The 14,478-nt window shown below is 58.4% G+C and overlaps 1 protein-coding gene across 2 annotated transcripts in view; it reads left to right on the forward strand.

Annotated features, from left to right (window-relative positions):
* Window positions 1–14,478, forward strand: part of MGAT5B (alpha-1,6-mannosylglycoprotein 6-beta-N-acetylglucosaminyltransferase B) — a 71,181-nt gene that overhangs the window by 35,138 nt on the left and 21,565 nt on the right. For both annotated transcript variants that reach the window (XM_041726433.1, XM_041726434.1), the window contains exons 9-10: window positions 12,289–12,420; window positions 13,873–14,006. In XM_041726433.1, coding sequence (XP_041582367.1) covers window positions 12,289–12,420; window positions 13,873–14,006 — 266 coding nt within the window. The remainder of the gene's footprint in view (window positions 1–12,288; window positions 12,421–13,872; window positions 14,007–14,478) is intronic.

Genomic DNA, 14,478 nt, shown 5'->3' on the forward strand with positions numbered 1-14,478 from the left:
GTATCAAGTTCTCAAAGCTCCCAAGGTGATCTAATGAGCAGTGAAGGTTGACAAGTGGAAAAGGTGGGGCTGTGGCTTTTCTGAGCTTCCCCTGGAGTCCCCCACTGCCAGGATCTGGGCTGCTGTGGGGTTGGGACATTGACCTTCATGGCTTGTTCACAAGAGCTGTCCTCTGTCCCCAGTGCAGGTCCCGAGGGCAGGGTGAGGGCCTGGGGTTCAGTCTCAGGTCCCTAGAAGACTAGTCAAAAGTGTGTGCAGATTCTTCCCAGGCTCACATATGCATACCTGAAAGCCCCCGTGATACCCTCGGTTGCAGGGGTGGGCTGAGGAGGCACCCCTTGGAAGTGGCCCCGATGGCGGGGCCTCTCATGCCTCACCCACGGCATCAGGTGGGAACCTGCTGACCCAGAATGTCCCTCGTTCCATGCCCTCTCTTGCATGTACTTTGCCCCTGTGACAGACAGATGGAGGCCAGGGCCGTGAGCTCCTCGAGCTCATTCTGCCAGGACCACCCCAATGCGACCTAAATGCGGGCCTTCCCTTCCAACGGAGATTTCAATCCAGATGTGTGTCAGTTGGCTGGGGCAGCTGGAGCAAAGCGCCACACACTGGGTGCGTAAACAACAGACATGGGTTGTCTCACAACCTGGAGGCCAAAAGGCCAAGACTGAGGTGTCAGTAGGGTTGTTCCTTCTGGGGCTGTGAGGGAGAATCTGTCAGACTGTCCCCTGGCTTCTGGTGGTTTGCTGGTGACCCGTGATGTTCATTGGCTTGTGAAGCATCATCCCACTCTCTGTCCTCGCCTTCACGTGGCCTTCTCTCTGTGTATGTGTCTGTGTCCAGCGTTCCCCCCTCTTCTAAGAGCGCCAGTCACAGTGGATTAGGACACATCCTAATGGCCTTATTTCAATTTTATGACCTCTTTAACGGCCCCGTCTCCAGATAAAGCCACATTCTGAGATACTAGGGCTTAGGACTCCAACATGAATTCTAGGGGGGACGTGATGCAACCCATAACAAGATGGTGACCGACTGAGCCTGGAAAGGAGTCACGGGCAGAAATCCCATTGGACACACTCGTGGCGTGGCTGTGGGCTCTGCAGGGAGGAGGAGAATCATCCGGGTCACCTCCCCTCCCAGCCTTAGGGAGCCATTCCTTGTGGGCAGCACCTGGTTACCTGGAAAGTAGGTCAATGAGATGTGAAGGCGATCCCAACTGGGAGTCGCGGGGTGGCTTCTGTGACAGAGCGCCTTCCTGGTCTGGCTAAATGACCCGCGTGGGGAAGGGAACGGGACAGAGATGCTGCCGCTTGGATGCGGTTTGTCACAGATGTTCACGGCAGATGTCTTCACCACTGACTAAGCAACAAGGCTGGACGGATGAGCCGCTTTTCTCTGCTCCTCGTGTTTTGGTGTTTTAATTAACCAGCTCACTGGAGTGATGTTTGGGGTAATGCGTAGAGCCCACATCTAGTTTTGTGGCTGCAGGAAGTTTCCTGGGATGAGGGGTGCTGGGCAAGAGCCTGGAGGGGGCCTCACAGCCCCATCGCACCACTGCGCTCCCGGGGAGGGGAAGCAGGGCCAGAGCCTCCATGGGCTGCACCTGCACCCGCCTCCATCCTCCTGAATGCCCAATCCTCCTTGGGTATTTTATTTATTATTTATTATTTATTTATTTATTTATTTTTATTTATTTTTTTTTAAAGACTGATTTGACAGAAAGAGAGAGCTCAAGCAGGGGGAGCGGCGGGCAGGGGCAGAGGGAAAAGCAGACTCCCCCCTGAGCAGGGAGCCGGACGTGGGGCTCGATCCCAGGACCCTGGGATCATGACCTGAGCCGAAGGCAGAGCTTCACCGACTGAGCCACCCCAGTGCCCCAACCAGGGACATTTTGAATTAAGCCTTTCCCTCCCTCCCTGGCCAGAATCGGCAGTGCTCATTAATTTTATTTGCATAATTTCAAGCATCATTAATAGTACATGGCATGAGGAAAAATTACCGAGCTCTTCCTCCATCCATGAGTGAAATTGGGTTTAGTCGAAAATTAGTTGACTTAACTGGCAAATGATGAAAGCTTGAGAGGAGGATGTTTAAATAGGAGGACGAGGAGGGGCAACGCTTGGCCGTCAAGCTCGGGGACTTGGTGGAAATCAATCTTCTGGCTTTTTTGTTTGATCAGCATTGTTGGTGTCTGAGGGGAGTGCTGGGGAGGGTCCCCGAGACTGAGGGAGGCAGGGCCCACGTCCCCACAGCCCTCCGGGAGCCAGGTGGGGCGGGCCTCAGGGCGCTACCGGCTCTGACTGGCTCTGACTGGCTCTGACTGGCCTGAACCGGGCCGAACTAGCCGGCCCAGCCGCCCCCCCTCGTGACCAGCCACGATCCTCTGAGGGGAGAAGAAGAGAACACACAGGGAAGGCCTGGAGTTTGGGTTCAGACCCGCCGAAGCAGAGGCGCCGTGTGGAGGCACCTGTGCGAGGGGCCGCGGCTCGGCGGGGCGATGGTGCACTGGCGGGTGGCGTCGCGGAGCGCAAGTGCGACTGAGCTGCCGAGCGACGGGAGGCCTGGGAGCAAAGCCCTCCTGAACGGCAGCAGCGAGAGGCCTCTTGGGGAAGGAGGTTCTGGCAGAGGAGACGGGGGTGGCCAGGAGGGCTTGGAGCCATGGGCGCCCATGGAGAAGATGCCTCTAGAAGGAGGGTGTGGCCAGTGATGTCAGATGCTCACCAGAAGGAGACTGAAAATTGCCCAACGAGGTTGGCCACATGAAAATCGTTGTTGACCCTAGAAAGACTCAGTTTGGGGACACACGACAGAGATAGGTGGGCTGTAGGCCGAGGGGGAGGCTGCTGAGGTAGCAGCAAGTGTGAGGAGAAGCCTTGGCCTCTGCGGGGAGTGTGGCTGTGAGGGGAGCAGAGGGTGTGAGGGGAGCAGAGGCCTGAGGGAAACGGAGGCTGTGAGGGGAGCAGAGGCCATGAGGGGAGCAGGGGCAGGCAACAGCAGAAACACAGGGAGGTGTGTGAGTTTCGGGGCTGCCGAAACCAAGTCCCACAAAGTCGGTTATTGTGTCAGGGTTGTGGAGGCCCGACGTCTGCCTCCTGCCTCGCTCGGCCGCTGGGGAGGCCGCTCCGGAGGGGAGGCCGCGAGGAGAACCTGCCCGCGCCGCTCGCTCCCCTAGCCTTGGTGCCGCCGTGGGCCTCAGCTCCTCGGTGGCCTCCCTCTCCTGTGCCTTCAGGCCGCCTTCCCCGCGCGTGTCTGGGCGCCAGCGGCTCTGACAGAGACCCCCCCTCCTGGGTGCGGGCCCAACATAACGACCTCATCTGAACCTCCTCCTCTGCAAAGACTTATTTCCAATAAGGTCACATTCCCGGGTCCTGGGGTTCGGACTTCCACGTTTCGGGGGAACACAGCTCACCCCATAGCAGGCGTGCTGGTTCACCTTCCAAGGCGGGAGAGCGTTGGCCTGTTTAAATGCTCTCCCGAAGGAGCCAGAAAAGGGAGCAGCTGAAGGTACAGTAGGGGGTAGTGTGGTGCTTTCGGCCCCAGAGGATGACTCCAGAGGATGACCCCAGAGGATGACCCCAGAGGACGACCCCAGAGGATGACCCCAGAGGATGACCCCAGAGGATGACCCCAGAGGATGACCCCAGAGGATGACCCCAGAGGATGACCCCAGAGGATGACCCCAGAGGACGACCCCAGAGGACGACCCCAGAGGATGACCCCAGAGGACGACCCTAGAGGACCACTCCAGAGGATGACCCCAGAGGATGACCCCAGAGGACGACCCCAGAGGACGACCCCAGAGGATGACCCCAGAGGACGACCCTAGAGGACGACCCCAGAGGATGACCCCAGAGGATGACTCCAGAGGATGACCCCAGAGGACGACCCCAGAGGACGACCCCAGAGGATGACCCCAGAGGATGACCCTAGAGGACCACTCCAGAGGATGACCCCAGAGGATGACCCCAGAGGACGACCCCAGAGGATGACCCCAGAGGATGACCCCAGAGGATGACCCCAGAGGACGACCCCAGAGGACGACTCCAGAAGATGACTCCAAAGGATGACCCTAGAGGACGACCCCAGAGGACGACCCCAGAGGATGACCCCAGAGGACGACCCTAGAGGACGACCCCAGAGGACGACCCCAGAGGACGACCCCAGAGGATGACCCCAGAGGATGACCTCAGGAAGGGAAGAGCACAGGCCGGGGTTGGGGCCGCCCAGGGTGGCGACCGTGAGGACAGTGGACAAGACAGACACACCCCCGGCTCCGCCCAGATTTGTGATGTGCTATCCCTTGGGGGAAGGAAAGAAAAGATTTGAACCAAATATGGCAAAATGTTAAGACTTAACGAGGCTGGGAAGGAGGAACACAGGGTATTCATTATGTCATTACGTTATTTTCTATAATTTTCTGGATCCTTGAAACGCTGTAGAACACATGAAGCACATGGATTAGAAAGAGGGAGGACGAGCCCACCTAGCAGGGGTGGCACTTAGCGGACTCTTGTGAGCAGTGGTCGTTTCTCCTGCCACACGTTCCAGCCACACATCCCAAGATGAGAGGCAAATGATTAATTTATGCTTAAAAAAAAAAAAAAGGTCCGTCTCCTCTCCTCTCCTCTCTCCTTTTTTCCTTCTCCTTCCTTGGATTCCAAGGAGGTGTTTTTGTTTTGTTTTGTTTTGTTTTGTTTGGTTTGGTTTTGTTTTGTTTTGTTTTCCAAGGAGGTGTTTGAATCTCCTGTGCCGTGGGATCCGGGTCTGCACCGCTGATCGCCGGGCAAGGTCGGGGACCTTGCTGGGGGCCCCGAGCCGCGCCGGCCCCTGCCTTCAGCCCCCCTCAGAGTCCAGGAGAGACGTCTCCTCCCAGGCCACCCCTCGCCTCCCGCTCCATGCCGCTCTGAGCCCCCGGGGGGGATCTGTTTCTTGCAAGTGTCACCGAGCCTGGACATTGGCCGACAAACAGGACGGCACCGACGCGGTGGCCGGGGCACCTCTACCAGCTCCGGCCTGGTCCACACCGGGGCCAGAGGGCTGCGGAGGAGACGTTTAAAGGAGGCCCAGGTGGGGTGGAGGACCTCGGGGAGTGAGGTCAGAAACGAGGCGCAGGCTGCCTTCTGAAGCTCTGGAAGGAAGGGTAACGAGGCAGGATTTGGTCCTGGGAGGAAGCATGAGCGTGTCCTCAAGTCCTGGGGGCCACGGGTTCTCGCAAGGGGAGGACGGGTTCACTGTTCTCTCCCCACCAAGTACAGAGAAAAGGGAGATCTTGTCACATGGTGGCTGGAGAACAGGTAGGTGGACAGGGGCACGGGCTTCCTGGAGCCCACGGCCCCCACAGAATGGGCAACACCCCGCTGCCCCGGCCTCAGAACCAGGCTGGGACTGGCTTGGAGCTTATTTAGTCCAGTGAAGCTGGCAGAAACCTAGGGTGGTACAGGTGCCCCCTGGGGCTGGCTGGTCAGTTCTCAAAGGCTTGTGGAACTGGATAGAATCGTGAGAGCCAGGGCTCCTGGGGGGCTCAGTGGTTGAGCATCTGCCTTCGGCTCAGGGCGTGATCCCGGGGCCTCAGGATCGAGTCCCACGTCGGGCTCCTCGCAGGGAGCCTGCTTCTCCCTCTGCCTGTGTCTCTGTCTCTCTCTCTGTGACTCTCATGAATAAATAAATAAATAAGGTCTTTATTAAAAAAAAAAAAAAAAAAAGAATCGTGAGAGCCCCAGGGGCATGAGAGTCACCTGAGGGCCTAGACACCCGCATCCTGACGCCCAGGCCGCAGCCCTGAGTGACGAGGCAGGACCTGGGCATCAGGAGCTGTCAGGGGTCTCGGTGATTGTGACGTGCACCGGGCCTGGAGCCACCGTCCTGCCACCGTGAAAGCATAGCTTAGATGAGAAAAGCTGGCTTTGCGCTCAGCGTTCAGGGACATCCATTATGTAAACTGGGGCCTGTCTGCAAGGAAGGAGACGGAACAGCAAAGGGATGTGTTGTTCCTCCTCCTCTGACCACTTCCTCGCCTCGCGGAGCTGGAGGGAGTCTGGTTTCATGTAGCTCTCCTGGGAGCCACGGCCCTATTCTTAGCCTGAGTTTGCATAGTCGGAAGGAATGCTGGGGGGAAGTGTCGCCTTGGACCCTGGTCCCTGGTCCCTGGTCCCTTTGCAGGCTGCCCAGCGGGTGTGGGGGAGGCTGCTCCCTATACTTCCCTTTTAGAAACCTCCGGCCCCTGCTCCTTTTTGGCTTTTGACTAAGGAGCATATTCTGGCGGTGTGGCCGCTCCAGAAAGCAAAAACACATTCTGGGCGAGCGAAGAAAATGCCGCAGGACAATAGAATTCCTTCCCTTCCCAAGCAGTTCCTTAGACGCCCGGTTAACTCTCTGGGGTCCTTTCTTTCTGCCCCCTTTGCTCTTGGGAAGAGGCGGTGGCCTGCTCCAGAAACAGGCCATGGGAGAGAGACGGGGCGGGAGACAGGTGCTGGCCGGGGTCAGAGGGATACCAGGCCCCCGGGGAGGCAGAAAGGCCCTGCGCTGCCCCAGCCAGTGTGCTCCCCGCAATGAGACGAGTCTAGGAAAAAAGGAAAAGTTCCCTGTGTGCACTGAGCACCTGGAGCCAAAGATCTCTGAGCACTTTGTGAGAATTCTTTTTAATTAGGTCCTTCCCACACAGCGAGGAGAGGGAGGGAGAGAGGATACTTTGTTCTGGAATTTGAGCCCTACCTGGAGAGATTATTTCCAGCCACAAACCAAAGGCACAGGGAGAAATCAAACCAGAGAATTTTTAGCCTGGAAGGGATGGTGGAGATCTGTCCGAGCTTCATATCAGGGGAGTGGAGGCGGACAGCAGAACAATCTGATGTCTGTGCAAGGCCACCGGCAAGTTCGCCACGGAGCTCATGCCCAGGAGTGCTTTTCATTGTGCCAGAACTCAGCAGTAGGATTCCCAGAGGGATTTTTCTTCCTTCCTTCCTTCCTTTCTTTCTTCCTTCCTTTCTTTCTTTCTTTCTTTCTTTCTTTCTTTCTTTCTTTCTTTCTATCTTAGAAAAAGAGAGAGAGCGGGGGAGGGACAGAGGGAGAGGGACCTCCAGCTGACTTCCCGCAGAGCACAGTGCCCCCTTGCAGGGCTCGATCCCACGACCCTAAGATCATGAGCTGAGCCAAAATCAAGAGTCGGATGTTCAACTGGCTGCACCATCTAGGCACCCTGAGGATTTTTTTTCCCCCTAATTGACCATAGATCATTGTTTTCATTGTCTCCTTGTCCCATCTACCCATCCTACCTTTTGATCCTTTAGCTGAGAGTAAACTGAGTCTCCTCCCCTTCTCTGGATATTTGCTGTCCCTACATGATGGCCAGCTGGGAGTCCAGGGGGTGCTAGAGAAGATGGGGATGCGGGCACGCCTAGGAGGCAGAGTACTGGGCATATATATCCCTGTGGGGCTGGGCACGGTTCACTGAGTGTGAACAGTTTGGCTTTTAAAAAAATTTATAGTAAAATACCCAAAACAAAATTTACTGTCCTAACCATTTTTAAGTGTGCGGTTCAGTGGTATTATGTGCATCCACTGGGTTATGCAACCATCACTGCCATCTGTCTCCAGGACTTTTTCATCATCCCAGGCTGAAACTCTGTCCCCGTTAAACACTAACTCTCCATTGCCCTCCCACCAGGGTGGCTTTTATGGGTGGATGAATTTGGGTTGGGTGTGGGGGCCCCAATTAGCCAGGTGAGCTGTAGAAAAACACTGTTTCCCTAGGTCACCCCCTTCCCCACCCCTTTCATCCTGGATTCAGACTCCCATTCAGATGGCTTGGGGACACTTAGAAATATACTCCAGCCACCAAATTTGGCGATTCCATGTAGACTCCCCATCCTTCCCACGCACTTGTACGGTAGCGGGCGGTGCTGAGTGGCCGTGTGTGAAGTCCCTGCGTGGGAAGCTGCTGTCTCTCCCTATAGACTGACACCCCACCCCCCACCACCCACCCCTGCGGCCCCGCCGGAGGCTCCACGATGTCTCCTCTGCCCCTGACACAGCCCTGGGCCAAGAATCCAAAGAGGAACGAGGGACTTGGCATTGGAAATAAGCAGCCATCTGGACAGGGGCCTTAAGAGGAGTCAGCCCGGAAGGTGGGATTGTGCCGCCGAGCCTCCGAGGGCACCTTCGGCCGAAGGCTGTCGGGAGCCAGCATTCTTCAGCTCATGTCACCGCTCCCACCAACCACTTAGCATAAAATTGCCCATAAAAGCGAGCTGACACTACAAGCCATGAAGGCACAGGCCCCTCCCCGCGCTGACCCTCTCCGCTGTCCTCCCGGCGGCCCCCAGGCCCTGTGACCAGAGTCATGAGCAGCTGCAGACGCTTCTCTCCAGTAAAGTCGCTTGGAATGGAAAAGCCTTGTGTTCTAGGGCTGGGGAGCCCCGGCGGCCCCTCATTAGCTCCTCCTGGGAGGGGGACCCGCGGGCTCGGGCGGGTTTCTCTCCTCTCCTTCCTGTGGGATGGCTCTGGCACTGGCAGGGCACGCAGGGCCAGTGCTGTCCCTGGCCCGAGGTGTCCCAGGAGCCTGCTCCCCTCCCCTCCGGAGAGCCGAGAGCCAAGACGCCCGTCAGCCTTGGGACTGTCTCTCTCTCTCTCTCCCCGGAGATGCTTTCTTTCCTTGGCCTCATTTTCAGTCTTGAAGCCAATTCTTCCTAAGACGGTTCACCTGATTCATGGGTTTGTTTACTTGTCCCTGAACAGCAGGAGCTTGTTGGCCAGATCCTGTCCCAGCTCTGGGCTTCCAAAGAGGCCCTGTCCCTGTCCTCATGCCTCATGGGCCCCGGGGGGCAGGGGTGGGTATGGAGGTGACTCAGGACAGTGCAGGGCAGGGGTTGAAGCAGGCAGTGGGGGAGCACAGAGGCAGCACCTCTCTCTGTCCAGGGGTCCCAGGAAGGCTTCCTGGAGGAGGAGGCAAGGACCAGGAGGTGAGAAGTCTTCTGGGAGGGGTTAGAACCGGCTTTACATTGTGGAAAGATCTTTCTAGAAAGGAGTCAAGATTGAAGGGACACAGCAGAGAGGAAATTATCTCAAGACTCGCTCAAGGTGAGAGACGACAGGGCCTTAAGTGAGGGGGTCGTGCATCCAGAAGTGATGACAAGAGGAAATGATAATCAGTGGGACTTGCACTCGCCTTGCCTTAGTTGCTCCTACCAGGAACCCTGTGAGGGGGTCATTTTTATTGGTCTGTTGCTGGGGAGAAAAGTGAGACTCCGGGAGGCTTATGACTCCTCCCGGGCTTAGCAATGGAACTGGGCCTGGAGCCCACTCTCTGCTGGCAGCTGGGGCTCGGATTTCAGGGATGTCGCAGTGGTCCTACCATCCACTGTCATGCAGTCTGCCGCCTGGGGAGGCAGGAGAGCTGAGCGGGTGGGAGTGTGGGCTCTGGGTTCCAGTCCCGGCTCCACAGCTTCCTGGCTGTGCAGTCCTCGGCCCACCGCTCAGCCTCTTTGTTTCCTAATCTGTAAAGAGAGGGAGCAGGATAAGAATGGGTCTGACCTCACAGGGTTGTTGCCCGGATGAAAGGGTTTAATGAATCAATAAACCATAAAGCCTGCAGGATGGTTCCTGTGTTCAAGATTGTAGCCCCCTGACCCCCCCAGGATGAAGGTGTCATCATGTGCCTTAGAGCATCAGGGAGTCTTTCTCCCAGGGGAGAGCTGCGAGCTGCCCCGCTGGCCTCTTAGTGGTCCTGGGGTTTGGGGCAGAGGCCGGGGCCGTGAGCAGTGTTGAGGCAACAAAAGGAAGACCCCCCCCCCCGCCCCCCGTGACTTTGTTGGCATCACACGTGGCCACAGGGGGACACGTTGCCTGGAAACCAACCAGAAATGCAACGTGGACAAAGCGTCCTGCAGAGCAGACCCACCTACAGTTCATACTTTCAGGATTGTTCATTAATTTTCCCAGGCCCCAATTCCACGTGGGAGGAGCATCCACCCCCTTCCCTGGCTTCTGCGAGGAAGGGACGGAGGAATCATCACTTTATCCTTCCGTCCGCGGCTCTCCGGGGAGCACAGGGGAGTGAGGAGGGGTGACGGTGGCTGTCTAGGCCCGGAGCTGCTGTAGCCCAGAACGAAAGCTTCTTTGTGGGTCATTAGTCCTGCCGGAGGAGTTCAGGGGGTGAGAGAAAGCTTGTGCTTGAAAGGAAACAACAGGGATGCCCGGGTGGCTCAGCGGTTTAGTGCCTGCCTTCGGCCCAGGGCGTGATCCTGGAGTCCTGGGATCGAGTCCCACGTCGGGCTCCCTGCATGGGGCCTGCTTCTCCCTCTGCCTGTGTCTCTGCCCTTCTCTCTCTCTCTGTCTCCCATGAATAAATAAATAAAATCTTTAAAAAAGAAATGAAACAACAGGGATGTCCCACAGAGTGGGAAGGCAAAATCTGCTCTGCACTTAAAAATACCACCAAATATTTCACGAGGTGTCCAGGCTGTGGGAGCCGTGATCCGTGATGGTTCCCGACCCCCGGGGTCTGTGCTCCTTCTCCTTTTGCTTACAGAGCCTGCTCTCTGTCTTATAAGTCCTGGTTTTTGAGCATCGATCTCGTGGGATGGTCCGGTGGGACGGAGGGGCCGCGTGGGAGCTGGACGCGTTGGGGAGGGAACCCTTGGCCCCTGTTCTGGATGTAGGTTAGAGACCTGGAGATGCTGGTCGTTAGGTTTTTGTGTTCTCCTCTCGGCGCTTAGCACCTGGCGTGGGGCGGCTGGGTGAGGCTGGGGGCACTGGCTGGTGGGGAGCAGGCACAGGGAAAGCCCCTCCCCTCTTGCCACCCTTCTCTGCAGGGCACAGCCGAGCCCTGATGCCCCGATCCCCACCACAGGTCACACGCAGCCTCTCCTGACATCGTTCCATCATGGCCCTGTCATCTGGTTTCCCTAATTCATTGCAAAGGCACTGCTTCTGGCAGTGGGCTCAGGGGACATGTAGGCACGGCCCCCTCCCCGGCTTCCGAAGGCAGCGTGGCTGGTACTTTTCCACCTGGCTTGCACAGGCTCTCGGAGCTGGAGATGTGACCCGGGGAGCTCATCCATCGCGGCCCTTCTCCGCCGTTGAGCCAGTGACCTTGCTCGAGAGAGCTCCTCACCTACCTTGCCCGAGCCTGCTCTTCACACGGGTCCCCGAAGGGGCCCACGGGGAGGTCTCCCAGACCCCTCCCAGCGCAGACATCTGGGCCACGAATCTGAGGGAGATGGGAATTCAGGGGAGGTGGGTGGCTGCTGCGGGCTCCCCAAAGAAAGGGGGGTTTTCTGCTCCCTGCCTGGCTCAGGGGCTCGGGTCAGACTTACTGAATGAGCGATGTAAGTGCCTCCCCCCACCCCGTGGAGGAGGACTGGGTGGTCAGCCCAAGCCGGGGCTTCCGGGTGGTGGGCGGGGAGGGTCCCAGGCAAAGGAACTTGCACTGGCAGCCGTGGCCGTGTCCTCTGGGCTCCAGAGAGATGACCCAAAGGCCCTGGCCCTGGGTCACCAGAGGAAAACTTTTGTGTGAATGCTCTGGCAGGCAGGGTGACCCCGTGGGACGGGGCTGGCAGCTCTGAGGGCCATGAGCCGGTCAGCAGAGCGGATTTATATCTTCCGAGGCAGGACTTTCTGCTCCAAACACTGAAGCTCCACTGAGGACCATAGCGAGCACTTATGGCAATTTGCTAACGCTAGATAAAGGTGCCCCCTCTGGGTGGACACAGCCCTGCAGGGAGCGCATTTGTGCAAATTAGCAAAAGGTGCCTCTTCCACCTGGCCGGTCACCCAGGCCGGGGGCACAGCTTGGCAAGCGAGCCCAGGCTGGGTGTCAGTCCTACTTCCTCTCATTGGAATCTCTTGTGCAGTGAAAAACGTGTGCAACTGGACATGGCCACCCTGTTCACTTCGTTTTCAAGTCTGCCAGCACTCATGTGCCAACCTCACCGTCCTTTACAATGCCCCGTCCCCCGTGTTTATCCTGGGCTGTAAGAACTGGGGTGGGGGATCCCTGGGTGGTGCAGCGGTTTGGCGCCTGCCTTTGGCCCAGGGCGCGGTCCTGGAGACCTGGGATCGAATCCCACGTCGGGCTCCCGGTGCATGGAGCCTGCTTCTCCCTCTGCCTGTGTCTCTGCCTCTCTCTCTGCGTGACTATCATAAATAAATAAAAATTAAAAAAAAGAAAAAAGAAAAAAAAAGAACTGGGGTGGCTCCAGGGGCCCTAGACGCAGGGCTGGTTGGGAGGGTGGGTTTCTGCTGCCCCTGGGTCCCTCCTGGGGCTCAGACTCTGAAGGGCTCTTCTCTCAGTAACTTAGGGGTGCCGCCAGGCCGGGGGAACTGCCCGCTCACCATGCCCCTGCCTTTTGACCTCATCTACACCGACTACCACGGCCTACAGCAGATGAAGCAGCACATGGGACTGTCCTTCAAGAAGTACCGGTAAGGGGGTGCGGGCGGGCGGGTGGGGGTGGTGCCGGCACGTGGCAGCCCCACCCCGGGTCCCGTAGAAGGCCTCCCCTCACGCCCTGCCGGCTGGTCCCCAGGGTGGGGGCACTGCCCTGTCCCGGGTTCTGCAGTGGGTGGGGGGAGGCTCACCCTGCCTCTGTTTCCCCTCCCCTATTACTGTCCTCAGCGTGGGGGTCTCTTTAATGCTCCTCTGCTGCAGGGCAGACCGGGGTGGGGCTCACAGGTGACCTGGAAGGGGCTGGGGTGGGGGGAGATACGCAGGGGAATTGCCGGGAGCAGTGGAAGGAATGGGACACTGCTTGGGGCCGTGACCTCGGCTTGTGGGGGCTCAGCACCCCCCATCCTCCCCCCCTCCATGCCCCAGGGTTTGGAGGAAGGCCGGTGCCATCTCTCCCCGTCTCTGCAGCCAGCAGGATACGGGGTTTAATTTAGCACAGAGAGCCCTGCTATTTATTACATTTGCTCCGGTCCCGTTGACTATCCCACATGATTTTATTAGGGGAAAAAAAAGTGACAGGCGGTGTTATTGCTTTTATTATTAATGCGTGTTCTTCATGCACTCGTTGCCTCCGCCTCCCACCCCGTGCCCCTTCTCTGGGGGAATAGTGCCGACCTCAGCAGTCTGTGGACAATTCCGGGTCGCCGGGAAGGATGTGGGGCGAGGAGGGAGCTCCTTGGGGTGGGGGGAGCGGGGCGTCTGAGTCTCAGCCGTTTCCTTCGGGTGCCCACGCCCGGGGCTGGCATGCACGGACCGAGGGGGAGGTTTGGCGGCTGCGACAGCGCCTCTGCCCAGCCGGGAGGTGCGTGTGAAGTGGCCAAGCTTGCATTGCCCAGGAGGCTTCAGAGCACCGCCTTCCCAAGGGTGGGCCCGTGGCCGGGGCTGGTCGGTCCCCCAGGGCCCTGCCCCTCTGCATCGCGGCCCAGATAGGCCCGGGGCGTCCTGGAGGTGTCGGGCTCCTGGGCAGGGGGGCTGTGAACTCAAATGACTGCTGCTGCCTGGAGACGCTGGTCCTTAGGTTTTTGTGTTCTCTTAGGGTTTGTGTCTGGGAAAGTGCAGACCCTACAGGTGACCCCCGGGGCAGCGGGGAAGGACCCCCACTCCAGGCAGTGCTCCCTCCTGGCTGCCTTGGGGCAGCCGTAATAACTAACCTATTCTGAGCCTTGGTCTGCAGTTCAGGCGTAGCCCTACAACCCCGAGACGGCTGGGCTGTTACCCTCACTTGACAGGCAGTGGAGCTGACCCAGAGAGGTTAAGGCACCTGCCTGTGGTCACACAGCTTGGTGATGGCTGAGCCCAAGCTCCGACCACACATCCCAGTACCCAGCTGGTTACAGCGCCCACCCTGGGGGGACCCCAGCCCGGGGAGACACAGAGGGTTGCTGACCCTGGTTCCTGGTACCCCCTCACCCCGGGGCGGGGAGCAGGTGCCGAATCCGAGTCATTGACACCTTCGGGACAGAGCCTGCGTACAACCACGAGGAGTACGCCACGCTGCACGGCTACCGGACCAACTGGGGTTATTGGAACCTCAACCCCAAGCAGTTCATGACCATGTTTCGTGAGTGTCCCGGCCGCAGGGCCTGGGGGGCAGGGGATCAGGGGCAGGTGGGGCCTCCTCGGGGTCCTGGGGGTGCATGGGAGGAGGCAGGGTCTGGTTCCTGCCTGGCTCTCCTTCCCCGGCAGGTATGGGAGTGGGGCCGACCGGGCATCTGCTTGTTCCCGGAAAGCCTCATTCGCCCTTCAGCAAGTGTGTGAGCCAGAGAGGAAGTCTCTTGGGGTGTCTGGGGAGCAGGAAGCGTGGAGGGAGCCGCCCGGGTGGGGGCTTCCAGCCTGGCTTCCCAGAAATCCGGTGACCTTTCCAACACGGAGGATGTGGCCTTTGCCTCCAAAATCACACACCGCTCTCTGAGAGCTGCTGAGCACATGTTCCAGAACAAAGCAGATTTGGTGGCCTTGTAGAGAGTGGCCTGAAGTACACTGGAGAGCTTTAGGGGGTGACAAAAGGGATGGGCAGGCTCCTACAAGCAGGG

The sequence above is a fragment of the Vulpes lagopus genome, chromosome 12, assembly GCF_018345385.1.
Source record: "Vulpes lagopus strain Blue_001 chromosome 12, ASM1834538v1, whole genome shotgun sequence".
NCBI classification, from domain to species: Eukaryota; Metazoa; Chordata; class Mammalia; order Carnivora; family Canidae; genus Vulpes; species Vulpes lagopus.